Source organism: Gekko japonicus, unplaced genomic scaffold (assembly GCF_001447785.1).
Source record: "Gekko japonicus isolate JY-2015 unplaced genomic scaffold, Gekko_japonicus_V1.1 scaffold24, whole genome shotgun sequence".
NCBI classification, from domain to species: domain Eukaryota; kingdom Metazoa; phylum Chordata; class Lepidosauria; order Squamata; family Gekkonidae; genus Gekko; species Gekko japonicus.
Window position 1 is genome coordinate 2,326,137 of NW_015164665.1, and position 19,173 is coordinate 2,345,309.

Genomic DNA, 19,173 nt, shown 5'->3' on the forward strand with positions numbered 1-19,173 from the left:
CGCCGCTGCCGCCGCCCCCGCCGCCTCGGGTAGATGGGGGGATGGAGGAGACCGGGGTCTTCTCTCTCCCCCCCCGCGAGTATCGCAGGTCCCCCTCTTGTATCATTCTATATTTCAAATCTGAAGATCAGATCAGTCCTGCTATATCTTTTGAAAGGTGACTGAAATGCAAAGCAGACCGTGATACAACTCCTGAAGTGAGCCCTTCCCAGCCTTTCTAGTGTAATTTTTTTGAGATCAATGTGAGTCCCATAGGTCATTATGCTTAATCATTATATCTTATTCTGAACTGGGCCCTGGAATGTGGATCAAAAAATCCACACAATGAAGCTGGGGAAATTATGGGGAAGTCTACAGACATATGAGACGTCCCAGGTTTGTAGAAAAATCCAAAATCTAAAAAAACCCCAAACATTTCGGGCTCACCCCCCAAAGAAAATTATAGAAGAATATATGTAGGTTTAAGACATGAATGACCACTGATATCTCACGGGACTATATTCTGAGATCTCAGTGGCCATTTTGGGAGTCCCTAGGCAACCACAATAATATTATTACTGAGCCTTCCATACCTTAGTTTCTGTCAAAGATCTTGGGGAAGAGGAGGAAGGGAGAAGGAAAAAAATTCAGTGAGGAATAACCCACCCACCCTCTCAAAAAAAAATAACAGTGATAAAAGAAGAGTGAAAACCTGCTAGGAAAGTAGGCTTGCCAAGTCCCCCCGGGGGGCGGGGAAACCCCCGCCCCGGAGGCCCATCACCCGCCACTAGCAGATCAGGCCCCAGGGGGAACCCCACCTCCAAAGCACATGACGTGCCCGGCGTCAGCACGTCACCCAGAATTGTCGCGGCCATGCCGGGCGCGCCAGGGGCGGGGCCGCGGTCATCCGAGGGAAAACTCTGTTTTTCCCTTGGATGACTGTGGCCCCGGCGTGCCCGGCGTGCCCACGTCACTTTTGGGTGACGTGGTTTCGGTGTGCGCATAGCGCGCACACACACTCCCGGACCGTGGCTGGAGTCCCCCGCTGTGCATACAGCGGGGACTTGGCGACCCTATAGGAAAGGGAAGGAGGGAAAGCTAAAAATAGGGGGAGGGGCAAATAGAAGTTGGTGGGTGGAAGGGAGGGGAGGAAAGGGGAGAGGTTATGGGGACTGCCAGCAGAGGTAATGAGGAAACAGTGTGGGGAGAAGGATGCAAGAAGAAAATGAGATGCCCCACAGAGGTCTTGCACATCAGCACCTTGGATTATTTTAATTAGTACAGGAAAAGATGGTATATGTACTGTTGTTAATTATTTATTTATCATGGAGCTATTGGCTTTTCTTTCTGTTTATTGCATTCAGGGTGGCTTTCTGTGCTTGCTTGCTCCTTTCACTGAGGGCCCAGATCACAAATGGGGCCAGACTGGCATTTTTCCACCTGTGCCAGTTTAGGAATTGGTCCTTTCCTGTCTTAACCACAGTGATGCATGCAACAGTCACCTCCAGATTAGATTACTGTAACTCACTCTATGCACGGCTACCCTTGAGGCTGACCTGGAACCTCCAGCTGGTTTAGAATGCAGCGACGCACGTTCTTATGGGAACCCCACTTAGAGCCCGTTTCCAGTTGGTGCTCTGCCAGCTGCACTAGCTCCAGGCTGAGTACCGGATCAGGTTCAAGGTTTTGGTATTAACCTTTAAAGCCCAAACGGTCTTGGATCAGTGTATCTCCTGGTTTACCCTCCGCAAAGAAGATTGCACTCAGTGTGTAACAACTTAGTGGTGATCCCTGGCCCAAAGAGTATTTGGTTCTCCTCAACCAGAGCAAAGACTTTTTCGGCCCTGGCTCTGACCTGGTGGAATTCCCCGTTGAGTGAGACCCACACCCTGCAGGACTTGATACAGTTTCACAGGTCCTGTAAGATGAAGATGTTCTGCCAGGCCTACGGCTGAGGACAAAGACAGTTTCTATCTGGGCTGACTTATTTTCCTTCCATTCCCCTCTCCCATGAAAACTGCATGATAGAATCATAGAATGTTAGAGTTGGAAGGGGTCTTGCAGGTCATCTAGTCCAACCCCCTGCATTCTGCAGGAGCATAGCCGAAAGATAGCCCTATAACATACCAGAAAGATAGTCGTCCAGCCTCCACTTGAAAACGTCCAGTGAAGGAGCATCCACCCCCACCCCCGAGGCAGTCTGTTCCACTGCTCAACCACTCTTACAGTTAGGAAGTTTCTCCTGATATTTAGCCAGTAACGACTCCCTTGTAATTTCCACCCATTAGATCTAGTCTTGTAATTCGGAGCAAGAGACAATAGATCCGCTCCATCTTCTACATGACAGTCCTTGAAATACTTGAAGACTGCAATCATGTCCCCTCTAAGCCTTCTCTTTCCCAGGCTAAACATACTCAGCTCTTTCAGCCTTTCCTCATAAGACTTGGATTCCAACCCTCTCACCATCCTGGTTGTCCTCTTCTGGACATGCTTTAGCTTGTCAACATCCTTCCTAAAATGTGGTGCCCAAAACTGGACACAGTACTCCAGGTGAGGCCTGACCATAGCAGAATATTTATTTATTTATTTATTGTTTCAACTTTTACCCCGCCCTCCATGCCAAAGCAGGCTCAGGGTGGCTTACATAAAAACCAATAAAACAAGATACATATCACAATAAAAATACATAAAACATAACGTAAGACCGTTAATATTTCAATGGTGGTACAGTATAATAAAGTGCATTCACGAACATGATCAGCGGTGGATACCATTCTAGGTAGCTTCTAGCTCTAAGTCAGCACAGGGCTTAGCTGATAAAGTGCAGCTCCTATTGAAATGCCTGCCGGAAAAGCTCCATTTTCACGGCCCTGCGGAACTGTGAGAGGTTCCGCAGGGCCCTGATTTTGCCAGGGAGCTCGTTCCAGCAGGTCGGAGCTGCCAGTGAAAGCGCCCTGGTCCTGGTTGATGTCAGCCTAACGTCCTTTGGACCAGGGAGGGCCAAGCGGTTCTGTGATCATGATCTCAGTGCTCTCTGGGGAACATGGCGGGGAGAGGCGGTCCCTCAGGTAGGCAGGTCCCTGGCCATAAAGGGCTTTAAAGGTCAAAACCAGCACCTTGAAGTAAATCCAGTATGCTATTGGCAGCCAGTGCAGTGTCTTTAGCACAGGCTGGATGTGCTCTCACATAGGGAGACCCATCAACAGCCTGGCTGCCGCATTCTGCACCAGCTGCAGCTCCCAGAGTTGGACCAAAGGCAGCCCCATGTAGAGAGCGTTGCAGTAGTCCAACCTCTAGGTGACCATTGGTGGATCACTGAAGCCAGATCATTGCATTCGAGGAAGGGAACCAACTGCCTAATCAGCCGAAGGTGGTAAAAGGCTGCCTTGGCAATGGCTGCTACCTGGGCCTCCATTGTTAAGGAGGCATCCAGGAGCATTCCCAAACTCCTGACCCTCGGTGCTGGCACCAACAGTGCCCCATCAAAGGCTGGTAATGGGATCCCTACCCCCAGACCGCTCTGATTCAGGCACAGGACCTCCTTCTTCATCAGATTCAATTTCAATCGACTCAGTCTAAGCCATCCAGCCACGTCCTGCAACGCCCGGTCCAGATATTCCGGGGTAGAGTCAGACTGACTGCCCAACAACAGATAGAGCTGGGTGTCATCCGCATATTGGTGACACCCTAGCCCATGCCTCCGGGCAATCTGGGCAAGGGGGCGCATGTAGATGCTAAATAACATCGGGGAAAGCACTGCCCCTTGTGGCACTCCACAGATTAGTGGGTGCCTTGGGGACAGCTGCTCCCCAATAGCTACCCTTTGTCCCCGACCTTGGAGAAAGGAGACGAGCCATTACAAGGTAAACCCCTGGATCCCCGTGTCAGCGGGGATATTTACTCCCATTAAACTGTATGATATCTACTCCCCCATAGAGTAGGGGCACTATGCTCTGCTTTCCTTTTATGTGCCATCTTATTGTTGCTAGTAATATTGTAAGAGTTGTTTTAATAATTTTAATTTATGAATATTGTTCTTATCCACTCTGAACCCTGTTGTTCAGAGAAGGGATGGCTATAAATCTAATAAATAAATAATTTGGGAGGATGCCACGTTGATTTCAGTGGAGCTTAGCTCTAACTTAAAACACAAACATAATGCAAATAATGGAGAAAGAAAAAGTGAGACTGAATAAGTGTCGAACTGGAGTTTGGTGAACACAGAGATGAGGTATAGAGATGAAGTATATGTGTCATGGTTCTCAGGGCATATAATGATGCTGAATATAAAAGGATTCAGTTCTGGTCACCGTATCTCAAAAAGGACATTGCAGAGCTGGAAATAATACAGAAGAGGGCAACCAAGATGATTAGTGGGTTGGAACACTTTCCCTAGGAGGAAAGGCTGAAGAGTCTGGGTCCTTTCAGTTTAGAAAAGAGACGACTAAGAAGACCGTGCTTTTTCTACCTTAAGGAATTTCATTGTGGCTTACAATCTCCTTCCCTTTCTCTCCCCACAACAGGTGGGACATGATATAGGTTAATAAAATTATGCATGTGATGGAGAGTTGATAAAGAGAAATTTTTCTCCCTCTCCCAAAATATGAGAACTTGAGGGCATCAAATGAAGCTGATGGACAGTAGATTCAGGACAGGCAAAAGGAAATTCTTCTTTACATGGAGAGCAATTAATTTAAAATGTTGAATTTGCTGCCAGAGGATGTAGTGGTGGCCACAGAAATAGGCAGTTTTAAAAGGGGATTAGGTAGATTAATGGATGATAGGTCTATCAGTGTCTACTCGCCATGGTGACTGAGGGGAACTTCCACATTCAGAGGCAGTTAGATCTCAGCCCCTGTTGTTGTCCCTCCAGAGGAAATGGGTAGCCACTGTGTGAGACAGGATGCTGAACTAGATGGACCACCGGTTTGATCTAGCAGGGCTCTTCTTATGTTGTGATAACTATTTTGATCACCTGCAGTGTCATTTCGTTATTTCTTCTTTATTAGACAATGTTCCCTCTGATATTAAAACTTTCCAAGAACATTCTTTGTTTCCTTTTTCACCAGACTCTTCTTTTACTCTTTTTTGTGTTTCTTTGGACTACAGCAAATATTATAATTTATCTTTCACGCCAAGGTACAGATATTAGTGACTTTTATCTTTTTCCTGTCAGATTTCATCTGTTTGGTGTAGTGGTTAAGTGTGCGGACTCTAATCTGGGAGAACCGGGTTTGAGTCCCCACTCCTCCACTTGCACCTGCTGATGTGACCTTGGGTCAGTCACAAGCTCTGGCACAGCTGTCCTTGAAAAAGAGCAGTTTGTGTCAGAGTTCTCTCAGCCCCACCCACCTCACAGGGTGTCTGTTGTGAGGAGGGGAAGGGAAAGGAAAGGAGTTTGTAAGCCGCTCTGAGACTCCAAGTGAAGGGCGGGGTATAAATCCAATCTCTTCTTCTTCTTCTTCTTCTAACTAAACCAGCATTTTCAGTTGTCTCTGGCCATCAGCAGTTATCAAATACTGCTAAAATAGATAATTTCCTTTCTATTAAATCTGCTGGTACTTTGACTCAGTCCCAGGTTTGTTTGTTTTTTAATAATTTAAAAATATGAAAAGACTCAGTCCCAGTTGGGTTATTGCAGTACTCTTTTAATTGGCCTTCCTATTCCCATCTGAAAGCCTCTTGTTTTCGTTTTGTACTCTCTGGCCTGCCCTGTTGTTTGAGCATATAAATGTAATCACATGTCTCTACTATGGAAGACTTATTTTCACAATAATGCAGTCTCTAATTTTAACTCTATTCTGTATTCTCCTCCCCAAACTTAGCATTCTTCTTCTGGTTCCTCCTTGTCTGTCCCCTTACTTCTTCCTGTGTTCAGCATCTTTGTGCTTTTTCTCCTTTGCTCTTTGTCATGGTTTGCTTTAATTGCTGATTGTCATTTACTTAATTGTGTTCCTTCTCATCAGTTGATTTGCTTTAAACCTTGTTCATTTCAGTAGACTATGATGAAGGCCTTTTCTCCTTCTAGTTCTTTACTTTTGTTTTCTGTAGTGTTTGTTTTGTTTTTTGCTTATATTAGATCATAAGTGTATTGAGCAAGACCTGCCTTTTTATGTTTTTTTTAAAACTGAGCCTAGCTTATAGCCTAAAGCCTACATGTTTTAATATTGGGATCTATGAACACTATTTTGTGATGTTTTTGTTCTAATAAAGATATTGTTGCTCCTGGATTCTTTCTATGAATCAGCACAGCACCGTTTCAATGGAATGTTTGGGGTGGTTCAAAAGTAATTTATGTGTTATTATGGTAGCTTTCCTCCTGTGAATTATTTATTTAAGACATGTATACCCTGCCTTATCTGTGCAAATCCAAGGTGACTAACAGAACAGCAAAAACTGCAGGACACAGACATCATAAGCATTCAAAAAGTTAAAAGCCAGTATGCAGAGTTAAAACCAATACAGAGAGTTAAAAGACTGTAAACAGTAAGACAAATACAAGCTGAGATGGTGGACATTTCAGGAGCTGCATACCTTTTGTGTGATTTGAGCTGCAAAGACAGAGCCCAGTCAGTTATACTATCTCTATTATTTAGCTTTTCCAAATCAACAAGCATTTTATTTACAAAATTTATATTTCACCTTTCTGCCCTCACAAGAGCCACCAAGGCCACTAACAATTTGGAACATACGTGATAAAATCACATTTTAAAACCATTAAAATCAACCCCCCATACACTTCATTAAAACAACTAAAAACAGAGTTAAAATAAATACAAAACATAAAAGCAGCAATTAAAACATTGGGCAGGAAGGAGGGATCACTGATGGAATGCCAAATGAAACAAAGACATCTTCAGCTGCTGGCAGAAGATGGCAACAGATGAATTTCCCTGAGGGGAGAGTTCTAGATAGGGCTGCCAATAGGGATGCCAGCCTCCAGGTGGGATCTGGGGATCTTGGGGAGGGACTTTAGAAAGGCACAATGTCTACCATCCAAAGTAGCCATTTTCTCCAGGCAAACTGATCTGTAATGTCTGGAGATCAGTTGTAACAGTGTGGGAACTCCAGGCCTCACCTGGAGGCTGGCAAACCTAGTTCATGAGTTTTGGTCCTATGACTGAGAAGGCCCTCTCCTGGATTGCCACCCACCTGATCTCAGAGTGCAGGGGCACCCAAAGCAGGGCCTTTGAAGATGACCAGAGTGGTTGGACAGGTTCATAAGGCAGGTTAATATATGGCAGCATAACAGTTATTAGATTCACAGAGCCCCTGTGAAATAGACTCTCTGAAGACACAAGTATACAATACGTCCTTCACATGTCAGGTTATGGGTACATGACAAGACTTGCAGTACATTGAGGGAACTCGCTTAAAAAGTGCTTATTCACTCAGAACTGCAAGGGAGTGCTGCAAGTGAGGAAAAAGATCTTCCCATTTCCCTCCCACCAGTGGGGAAATAAAACCAGAGAAAAGAGGTGAACCTCCCCCCATTTCTGCTGATGAAAGCAGGGTGGAAAGGAAACAGGATTTCCAAGCATTGGTGGAAACTCCCCTCCCCTTCTGATTGCTAGTGTCCTCCAAACCCAGTGCAGAGAATGTGATCACAGTGGGGCCATGAAAGGCACTCTGCTGCAATCGGTTTCATTATAATGGGGCTCAGTTTGTACAATGGTTTATTTCCAATAAGGTAATGTTGTTAATATCTATAACCTCTGATTGTTCTCTTTATGTTCAACTTCTTTCTGGTATTCATCTACTTACTGCCTTTAGAGACAGGAACAGTCTTTGGCTTATTGGTCTGTATTGTTCCTAGTGCAATGGTGTGTTCCAAGATTCTGGTCCCGCCAACCCCCCTCAATAATTTCTCTTCTGTGAATAAGTGAATAATTTATCATGCAAACAATAGTGCCATTGAAAGTTGTAAGTACAGAAGTACATTAGCGGAAATAGTAGCCCATTTCACCTTTGAAAGAAGAAATTAGATAAAACACTGAGGCATTGTATTAGATAATTTTTCCACACAAGTTGTTTCTCTGTACAATTGAGGCTGGTCTTGCCATGGCCATTTCCACATGGGTTATTTGCCCCAGTTTCAATGCTGTCAAGAAGTGGGTCGTCCCCCGCCCCCGTTTCCCCACAGTATCATGGTGCACTCATAACAGTGATTTTTTTTCCTACTCTTGGCCCTACAGTGGCCACCCCCCCACACACCCCCCCAAGGGGCTTTTGGTTTTTTTTTTTAAAGGCAGCAATTGAATATCATTTCATTGTTGCAAGGTTAGACCTTGGGGGGGTCGTCCCTGGGGGGGGATTCTTGGTTGTATTGGCATCTGCTGATGCCCTGTTTTCTTAGCCACCCTTCAGAGATAAAGAGGGGGTAGGGGGCATCAGCAACTTCCTCTAATCCTTCTTCCCCCACACTTTTGTACCCTGTGGTGGGGCAACTCTTTCTCCCCTGCTTGCCTGCAGTTTTGCACCCTCAGCGGCAGGGTGGGTGGGCAGTGGCAGCCATGGAGTACTGTGTCTTGGGCACCTGCCCCCTCGCCATTGTTGTGCTGGGAATGTTAGAGGTTCCTGTTCTCTACCATCCCCAATCCCCATAGTGCCACCAGCTGACAGAGGAGCATTGGTGCATTTTCTGCACTTGCACAGACAACACTCTTGTCTTTTGGATGATTTAATCCCCCTCCCTCCCTTTTTCAAGATTTCAGATTTTTCTTCAAACTTGAGGAGTCTACCAACTTTGCAGGAAAATCTGTTTTCTGGCCCCAAGGCCCAAATCCACAGATTTAAGTATCTGCCGACTGGGTAAGGTTGAGAATTGGATATAATGATATAACAATCTGTGTATCAGGTTCTCTGAATTCCCCACGTTCTTTTTTAAAAGTACGTTTCCAGACCCTTTTGTTGCAGAGATATAAGGGGAAAGGCATATCTCACCAATGAAAGGAGCTAGAGAGTTACTTATTGAAAATGTAAGCTGTGTGGAAAACACTTACGAAGCCATTACTTCAACTAGCAGATTCCAGAGAGGGAATTTTGGCTGCTTCCAACTTCTGTCTCTGTGTGTCACTGTGTAAAAAGTATGTGTATACGGCTGCCATTCTCCTGTGGGTGATGGGCAGGCTCCCACCTCCAGGCCCTGCCAGTCCTCTTCGCTCCAGTGAGAGCAAGGGGCAGAGGTGGGTAGTGACATCACCATAGAGATGAGCAGATTCTCAGAGCATCATGATGTCGCTTCTGCATGCAATCTAGATGCAATGTCATTATCACACGACATTTCTCCCTGCCCCCAAATGGTTCCTGCTGGTTGCCAGTACTAGGCTGGTAACCCTGTCTGTATGTGATTTTGACTTACAAACATGTCTAAGGCAAGTTCCACATAGTTTCTAATAAACATAATAGTTTCCCTTATGTGTAATTCTTCCTCCCCCTCAGGAGTCTTATAGTTCTGAGAACTTCTGTTTACAATGTTGCATTGTCTAATGCTGTTTCTGAAAAATGTCCAGCTCCTTTCCCTGGATAGAAGGAAGAGGCAGTGTGCTTCCAAACTTTCAGCTACCTCCTTGCCATTTAGCTGAAAGGCATAATAACGATTAATCATAAGCATATGTACTCAGGTTTCATCTATGTCCAAAAATGTCCCTTGGAACAGAATGCACAGGAATGAATCCAGTTTGAATAGTCAAATGAGTAAGTGTGAGGGTTTGCTCTTTAATGGAAAAAACCCTCTAAAATCTCATGGACTGCACCCAAGCCACTAAGCCACACCTTAATGCAACTCTTTGGATCCCAGCCATATTCAAGAAGATACAAATGCCAATTTAGACAGCATACATTTTGAGCATGGAGTATCTTCTATATTGGTTTAGGTAGTTGATTAAAATGTTGCAAACTTGTCAAATGTGCAAGCTCTTCTCTTGGCATTGGTGTTCAGCACAAAAATAAATTGACCTTATGGGCAGTCACCAACTCAGTCTCTTTGAAGAACTATACCATTATAGTAAAGAAGCTGGGTGAAGTGATACAGAGGCAAAAGACCATTGAAGGGTCTGAAAGAACTGGTGCTACAGCATTATTACAGAAGATCTTGTATAGTGTAATACAAACTCTGGATTGTTGGTCAAATTTTTTTGAGCTTCAAAATTTTAAAAAAATTGGAACTTGATAGAAGTGCAAATCAACAATCCATTATTACTTGTCCGTGTGGTGGAATCGTTTTGTGAAGTAATATTGTATTTTACACTAACTTTAATTATTTCCATTAAATTTGTGTATTTTTGCCAGTTTAACTGGGTATGTAGATGCTGTATCAGGCAACAGACAAGAATTAACAGGCCTCAACAGACTAACAGTGAAAACTCATAATTTTGAACCATACCCAGAGATTCAGTGGAGAGAAAGGATAGATGCTTTAGCAGAAAAGACCTGAATAACTTCCATTTGGAAGTTAGTGTATGCAGAATAAAATTAACATGTATGAACTAGGAGGCCAGTCTCCAAAAGAGGTACAAATTTCTAATCTCATTGACTTAAATGGATTTGGGATGTTGTAACTTTGTTTAAAATGGCATTGTTAGTCTGTTATGACACAAAAATACCTTTAAAGCCAGGTGTCTTAAAGGGTTGGGATGGGATATTTTGCAGTCATGCACTTTTACTGATTTGTTTGATTTGTTCAAATCCCTTTCAAGGTACCAAAGGCAGAAACAAAGGAGAATTTACAAATCTTCAGGGAGTAGCTGCATCAACAAATGGAAAAATATTAATTGCAGACAGCAATAACCAGTGTGTACAGGTAAGGTGTCTTTTCTCCCTTTTAAACTGATAGATTTTTATGGGAGGGCTCACAAGATTTCATGGAAAGATGAATGAAGCACACATACTGAAATACCAGGATTATTTTTCTTGAAAAACAACAGCTGTTATGATTCACAGCAGATAATGCTACCCATAATTGCTTCTTTGTTAAATATAGGGTTGCCAAATGGACTTACCTCTGCCGGCGGGGGACTTTGTGCTGGCTCCCGGCAGCATGCACGTCACAGGGAAGTGACATCATGACGCCGAGGACACTGGGGGCAGGGCACAGCCATTTGAGGGGAAAACATAGAGTTTCCCCCTCAAATAGCTGTGCCCCGCCCCCAGCGTCCCCGGCGTCACCACGTCGCTTTCCTGTGACGTGCACGCGGGGGTGGGGTTTCCCCCGGGGGCCGATTCCATGGGGGCGGAAATCGGACCTCCAAAGCGGGGGGAAATCCGCCCCCCGGGGGGATTTGGCAGCCCTAGTTAAATATGAGAGTCAGTTTAAATACTATTTTATATTCTAATAATCAAGTGTGGCCCAATCGACAGATACCTAAATACACAGATCAGCGCCATACTGACACAACACAGATTTTCCTGCAACCTTGGGGGATCCCCCGGGTTTGCAGAAAAAAATCTGAAAACTTAAAAAAAAACATGGGGGGGGGCGGGTTAAATCCCCCCAAAATAAAAACTATCCTCTGCACAAGTGCAGAGAATGCACCTTACCTCCTGTGTCCTCTGCTGGAATCAGGTAGCGGCTCTGCTCTGAGCATGGTGGTGGCTGCAGTGGAATACAGGGGCTGCTCCAGACTCTGTGGTGGTGACCATGGAGGCCTGGAGCTGCACTGGGCTTGGCAGCAGCTGTTCTGGACCCAGCAGGGGCTGTGACAGAGCCTGGGAGCCACTCCAGGCCTGGTGGCAGCTACAGCATTGCTCAGGAGCTGCTCCTGGGCCCGGTGGTGGCCATGGAGGCCTGGCACCTCTCTGGGCCTGGTGGCAGTTGCAACAAAACCCAGGTGCCATGGTGGGCCCAGCAACAGATGTAGCGGAGCCTTGGAGCCCTGCTGGGACCAGTGAGCAAGGGAGCAGAAGGGGATCCCCCCGTGAGTTTCTCAGGCCCTTTTTAAAGTTAATATTTAGTTAGCTTGTTACATCTGTATCCATGTTATCCAAGATGCAGCAGAATTAGGAATGTATAAAGTTGTGGATTCTGTGGGCTGTTTTGTATCTCGGGAATGGCAGGCATACAATTAGAATGCATTAAGAACAGTCACAAGTATTTCTAAGAGAACACAGAGACCACAGATTCCCCCAAAGTCTTTGAAAACTAAATTACAGGCACAATGGGCCCGGATCTGGACTGGGGCTGTGCCAGGTGGGCCAAGGGGACTTAATCCTCCCACCACTGCATGGTGTCACCTATGAAAACTTTTTCTCTGTGCTCTCATTAGAATGGAAAATATTGGGTGATCTTCCAGCGTGTCATCTGTTTTGATCCTAAATGCTTTTTGAATGATTCCATGACAATTTAATACTTATTCTATAGTCCAGTTTTCTACTGAATTTTGATTATTTGATCCTTTGCGATCATGCGTCCCTTTCTTTGATAAATTTAATTATTGTTGTGTTACCCTAATTATTTTATACTTCGGAGCTGAACAACAAATATTAAGAAACCTAGGGCTACCACCAAAAGTGGTAGGCTTGCGTGAAGTTCTCCCTTTTCATATCATTCAGTTCGATTTATGTCATCTCTTGAGGTCATTAAGTTGTGTGCTTCCTCACCTAGTGTTGCCATCCCTCAAAGTCCCCAGTGGGGGACTTTTCGGGGTGTTACTGGAGGGGGCTGGGGAGTCCTTAGCATGATGACGTCACACAAAAGTGATGTCATCACATTGGGGAGCAGAGGCTGCTGGGGAGAGGTGGGGGGAGGCCACACACACCTGCACTCTGAGCCCTGAATTTGGGGCTCGGAGTGCAGGAGTGCGACCCCCACTTCTCCCCAGCAGTGTTTAAAGACATCCTTTAAACGCTGCTGGGGAGAGGTGTGGGGGAGGCCGGGTGGTTGCTCTTGGGGGTGGGGTCCCTCCAAATCAGGAAACCCCCATTGAAATGGGGGGTCTGGCAACCCTATCCTCACCCTATCTATGCTAAATTAGTTGCCACTTTCCTGCGGCAGTCATGACATATATCACTTAGGAACTTCATGAAGTTTTGGGGTGCTCCAGAGGACATAACATGGGTTTAATGGAGCTGCTACTGGTTGTTACCAGTATATATGTGTGTGTGGATCCTGGATCCTGGCAATTCATTATATTCAACAGGGGTACACAAACACAAAACATTATATACGTCCCTACAAAAAAAAATGTATTCAGGTGGCAAGGCTGGGTATTTGGTAATGGGCATCCTGTAGATCTGTGGTATTTGACATTTCCAGACCTGGGATACACTTTAGGCAGTAGCATGGGACCCAATGTACTACAAGCATGGGACAGGAAGTCTTATAACATCACACTCATACTATAGGAAGGGAAGGAGCAGAGTTATCGTCTCATTTGTGAAGGGAGCCTCAGGCCTTCAAGTGTGTGTGGAACACTGGACTGACTGTCGAGGGTGGAGATTACTAGGCTGAAAGAGAAGCTAGAGAGACATTTTTGCTAGGGAGGGGGATCTCTGAAACTTCCTGTCCTAAAAGAAATCGACTGTACCAGTGAGTCACCGTGCCTCGTTATCCATGCAAAGAGAGTTCTGTCAGAGCTGTTCTCTCAAGGACATTTCTCTGAGCTCTCTCAGCCCCGCCTACCTCACTGGGGAGGGGAAGGGAGTTTGTAAACGGCTCTGAGACACCAAGTGAAGAGCAGGGTACATAAGAACATAAGAACATAAGAGAAGCCAATCTTAGATCAGGCCAATGGCCCATCTAGTCCAACACTCTGTCACACAGTGGCCAAAAATACCAGGTGCCATCAGGAGGTCCATCAGTGGGGCCAGGACACTAGAAGCCCTCCCACTGTTGCACACACACCCCAAGCACCAAGAATACAGTGCATCACCTGCCTCAGCCTGTTCCTATCTATACCTTGTGGCTAATAGCCACTGATGGACCTCTGCTCCATATGTTTATCCAGTTCCCTCTTGAAGCTGTTCATGCTTGTAGCTGTCACCACCTCCTGTGGCAGTAAATTCCATGTGTTAATCACTCTTGGGGTACAAACCCAATCTCTTCTCTTCTTCTTCTCCTCTATGATCCACCTGAGGGTCATGGTCCCTGAACTGAATACCACTGCTATAGATTGTATGCCAGTGATTGACCATGATTATTCACCACAGAGAAGCAGGATGGCAAATGTGCTTACCAAGCTGCATAACATGTAAACTAGACCCCATTCACCATAATAAGTCTGCATTCTTGGTGCTCACAAGGGATTCCCTATGTTAGGTGTGGAATATTTCCTTTTTCATAGAGGAGGAGGAGGCCTTGTGCATATAGGAAGGGCCCTGTTAGCACTGAGTCCTCATGAATATTTATCATGAGAATTAATGACTACATTTTACGTTTTTTTAAAAAATTGTAGCTTTTTTCCACTGATGGTCAGTTCAAGAGTCGCTTCGGTATCCGGGGAAGATCTCCTGGCCAGTTGCAGCGGCCCACAGGAGTGGCTGTCCATCCTTGTGGTGACATTATTATTGCTGATTATGATAATAAATGGGTTAGCATCTTCTCCTCTGATGGAAAATTTAAGGTAAGCTTGAAGTCCTAATGCTGTGTGTTTCACTTTCCTGAGATGAAAAAGGAGCCATTGTGTTTAGGAAATAAATGGGAAGAAATCATACTGTACACTCACAAAAGTGTTTATTGTAGCCAGGAGGTTTAATTCAGGCTCAGCCTGTTCACTCAGCTGGTTTTCCCCTTGGCCTAGTTGTCTTCTGCTTCTTTCACAGTATTTGCATGCACAGTCAATATTTTATGACTAGCCCATCTCTTTCAGCAGTTAGTATCCATTTTTAAAATAAATATTTATTAAAATGTTAGAATCCTCAGTAAATTATCAATGGGGCTTTGAGGCCCCAGCCAGCCAGGTTATTCTAAGGTTATTCATTTGTGTATAAAAATCAGTCCTGTTTAGATTTTTTGCTGTGATAACTGATCTAGATTTGATTTCAAATTGTGTATTATACTAACACCCCAAAGTATATGTAAAATATATTCAATCGCATGTGTAATTTTGATCTGTCCCTAATGGGACACCATTTTGAGGCACATACTAAGTTTTATACCCTGAGAGAGTGTTTCAAATGTGAATTTATTACATGTGGTTTCTGAATTTGCACGGTTTGTGGATTCAAAATATTTTTTTTCCCTGTAGACAAAAATTGGGTCTGGAAAACTTATGGGACCAAAAGGTGTTTCTGTGGATCGCAATGGACACATCATTGTAGTGGACAACAAAGCATGTTCTGTGTTCATCTTTCAGCCAAATGGGAAAATAGTAACCAGGTTTGGAAGCCGAGGCAATGGAGACAAACAATTTGCAGGTACCCTTAATAGGTCCCAGTTTTAGAGGAGATAGGTGGGCTTCATAAATTTTTACAAAGAAATAAAACACATTCGTATCACTGTGGGGGTTTTGGGGTGGGATGCTCCTCCCCCTACAATTTAGTAACGTTTCATCGTGGTTGGGCCCAAATTTCACTGTACAAGTAGCTGAGTTTCTGTCCTCTGCTATGAAAATATGAGCTGAGATAATGTCTTGTGTATAATTTAGAAGAAGAAGAAGAGATTGGATTTATACCCTGCCCTTCACTTGGAGTCTCAGAGCGGCTTACAAAATCCTTTCCCTTCCCCTCCCCACAACAGACACCCTGTGAGGTGGGCGGGGCTGAGAGAACTCTGACACAAACGGCTCTTTTTCAAGGACAGCTGTGCCAGAGCTTGTGACTGACCCAAGGTCACATCAGCAGGTGCAAGCGGAGGAGTGGGGAATCAAACCCGGTTCTCCCAGATTAGAGTCCACACACTTAACCACTACACTAAACTCCCTAGGAGTGGGCACAGACAAGGAAAGCCTGGTTCAGTTTGGGGCTCACAAGCTGGACGGCCCTGAACCAAGCCCTGAACTGAGCCCCTGAACTGAACTGGTTCAGGTAGTGTCAGGCCCCCGGCATGCTCGCGTCACACAGAAGTGACACAAGCATGTTGGGCAGCATGCTTGCATCACTTCTGGGTGATGTGGGTGTACCAGGGGCAAGGCCTGACACCACCCAGAAGTGGTGTGTGTGTGTTGGGGAGGCCAAACCCTGAAACAAACCGAGCAGTAGCTTGGTGATTGTTCTGGGGAAAGTGCTGTTTGCAAACTGAGTTTCACAAGCCCGAACCAGGCAAAATCTAGCCTCGACTTTGGCTTGGGTTCAGGTCTGTGCCCATCCCTATAATTTACTCTTATAATCTCTAATCCTTCCCATTGTCTGGAGTACTACGTTGAATGTTATACGTAGAGATATCAATTTTAGGTGATTAATTGAATAACATTGTTTGTCCTGCTTTTGTATGGCTTGCAGGCTTGTGACTGCTCAAATTTTTGTTCTATGACCCTTGTCCACAGTAACCATATGGTAGTAAAAAGAATCACTGGTTCTCAGTTACAAATGGTCATGACATAAACATTGTCTTTGATGCTTGTACATTGTTCTACAGAGAACTGTTCAGAATGTATTCTCCACACTGTCAGTGAATCTAAGGTAGTGTTCCAAAATAATACTTTCTGCTCCTTTTTAAAATGTCTTGCTGAACACTGTTGCAGCTGTTGCTATGGTTGTGGTTACTGTTTAACCAATCCAGTCAATAAGAACATTTGTTCTGTTCCGGACAGTGTATTGGTCTTGATGAGATGTAATCCTGTGCCTGGAAAAGGGTTCAGACCAGTGACCCAAAAGAAATTAGCTCTTGCCCGGTTTTCATAATTACCCATGAAGTCTCCATGCTTATTCTGTAGAGGTACTCATCAGTGCTTAGTTGTGTTTTTAGACAAGTGAGCAGGTTTCCATTTGCTCATGAGATGAAGTCTACAGACAGTTTAATGGAACTGCTCTGCAGAACCAGGCATACAGTTACACGAGGGAATTCAGCTGAAAATAGCTAGTTAGTAGAATTCCATTTGATTCACATTGCTGTGTGTTATACATGTTTACACTATTTGCAACACGTAGTTTCATGTCTTTTCTTGTGTGTGTGTGTGTGTGTGTTAAAAAAAAGCTAAACTCAGCTTGCACTGGTTGAGAGGGGTTACTTAATCATTTTGCTTCTGGTAGTTTTCCAGCTCAGAATCATAGGGGTTGAGCTGGTTTTTCACAAGAAGTCCTACGTATCTTTCCCAACATAACTGGGGAGGGGGGACAAAGCTTTGGGGACCATGGGGAATAAAGCTAAACGGCTCCTCTGTAGCCTCCTTTCCTCCAGCCTGAGTCTTAGTTTGGGCTTAACAAACATTCAAAGGAGAAAAAAATTGCATCACTCCATATAACTGTATGAATAAACATTTCATTTCATTTTTTGGGGACATACTGTTTGCTTAAGTGCTGGAATGTGTCGCTGTTTGAGTCTTCTCTGGTTTTAGAACAAGGGGTGCATCTGTACGTACAAGTAGGATCCAGAATGGTCTCAAAAATGCCTTTAACCCACGTTGCAGGAGGATACACTTTTGAGTTGTGCAGACTCTGCTTAAGACAGGACAAACTGTGTGCAGCTAGACCACTCTCCTATCCAATCCATGTCGTTTAGGCAGGACTATAGACTGTATTCTGTTCAGACCTTTAGGCAGAGCCATTGACCACATTCAGATGTTGTATTAAGGGACATGTTAATTTGCCACAACAGGTAAGAACACAGCTTAGTTGTAGGGTTACACTGGTCCCTCTAGCTGATCCACATGGCAGTACTTTCCTTTGGAAGCTTCATTGTCACTGGTGGCAGTGCTGTTGGCCAGAGGGCTTCCAGATGCTGGGCTTCCCTGCATTTTTCATGCCACAGTCCCTACAGTTATTCCTCCCATCTGCCAGCTATGGAATCTCTCCCTGGTAATTGGCATACCATTCTGTTTATTGATATGTCACGTAACAAAAAAAATCCTCAGTAAGTCCCCTCCTATGGGTGGGTAGGCGTGGCCACTGCAGAAACAGGGACAGGGAAACAGGGACAGGGAAAACAACTGTTTTGCAGGCAGGACTTGGAAAATCCAAAATTTCCTGCCTGCACAGCAGCCATCCAAACTTTGCTGCAGTCTTTCCCAAAACCTCAGAGCAAAGCAGGTCTGGGAAAGATCAGAGAGAACATCTGAGAGATGCAGAACTGCACTGCAATGTGGCAGGGAAGTGAGGGGGATGAAAAGTACTTCCCAACAACCTTGAATCCAGAGCACATAATCCATGTGGAAACAATCAATATTCCTTTGCTCTCCTGCAAATACCTCATGATGTTATTTACCTCGATGCCATGAAAAGCTTCAACTGCCTGTTTCCACGCATTAATTATGAAAATAGATTCAGGTGGGTAACCATGTTGGTCTGAAGCAATAGAACAAACTTTGAGTCCAGGGCATTCTTCTCCAGGCCAGCTGGCAACCCTGCTTTTTATCATGCCAACATACTCCCCTCTATCCTATCTGTGTGGAACCCCAAAACAAACTACAGTTGCCTGCTGCAACTGAATGCAATGCCTGAGTAAACTGGAGTTTATTTGCTCCCCAGAGACAAAAATTCTAAAGGGACGAACTAGATGTTACATTTGCCATTAGTCATGTCAGGATTCCCTGCCCTGTTTTATAGACAGACTAGCAGTAAAGCCCGTTATGAAAGCAATACAACGGGATCTAGAAAGAGGCTCTGGGGCAGTGCTCTGGCTTTGGGCAAACAGTGTCAATTTGCTGTGGTGACCTCAGCAGGGTATAATGACAGAGTCCTCTGTTTTCTCCAGAGGAACTGATCTCTGCTACCTGAAGAGCAGTTGTAATTGTGAGTGATCTGTAGCCCTCACCTGGAGATTGGCAGCAATTGTTACCCAGGACAAAATGGCTGGTTTGGAGGGTGTAGTCTATTGCATTCTACCTGTCTGAGGTCCCACCTCTCTGCAAACCCCACCCTCTCCATGCTCCAGGAGGCAGAAGCCTCCGGTCGCCCACTCCCTTCCCCTCCCCCACCACTGACTCCTGGGCCGGCAACTGGAGGCCGGGTCCCTTCCCCCCACTCACTCCAGGGCCGGCAACGGGATGCAGAGGCCTCCAGCTGCCACCGCCATTCCCCCACTCCCCTCCCACCCTCACCCACTACTGTTTACCTTACCACCATCCAGCCTATGCGTTTGTTACAGACCACATCTTTCTAGAT

The 19,173-nt window shown here is 45.1% G+C and overlaps 1 protein-coding gene across 3 annotated transcripts in view; it reads left to right on the forward strand.

Moving 5' to 3' along the window:
• Positions 1-19,173, forward strand: part of TRIM2 (tripartite motif containing 2) — an 81,436-nt gene that overhangs the window by 48,750 nt on the left and 13,513 nt on the right. For all 3 annotated transcript variants that reach the window (XM_015409033.1, XM_015409034.1, XM_015409035.1), the window contains exons 7-9: positions 10,677-10,780; positions 14,370-14,537; positions 15,162-15,330. In XM_015409033.1, coding sequence (XP_015264519.1) covers positions 10,677-10,780; positions 14,370-14,537; positions 15,162-15,330 — 441 coding nt within the window. The remainder of the gene's footprint in view (positions 1-10,676; positions 10,781-14,369; positions 14,538-15,161; positions 15,331-19,173) is intronic.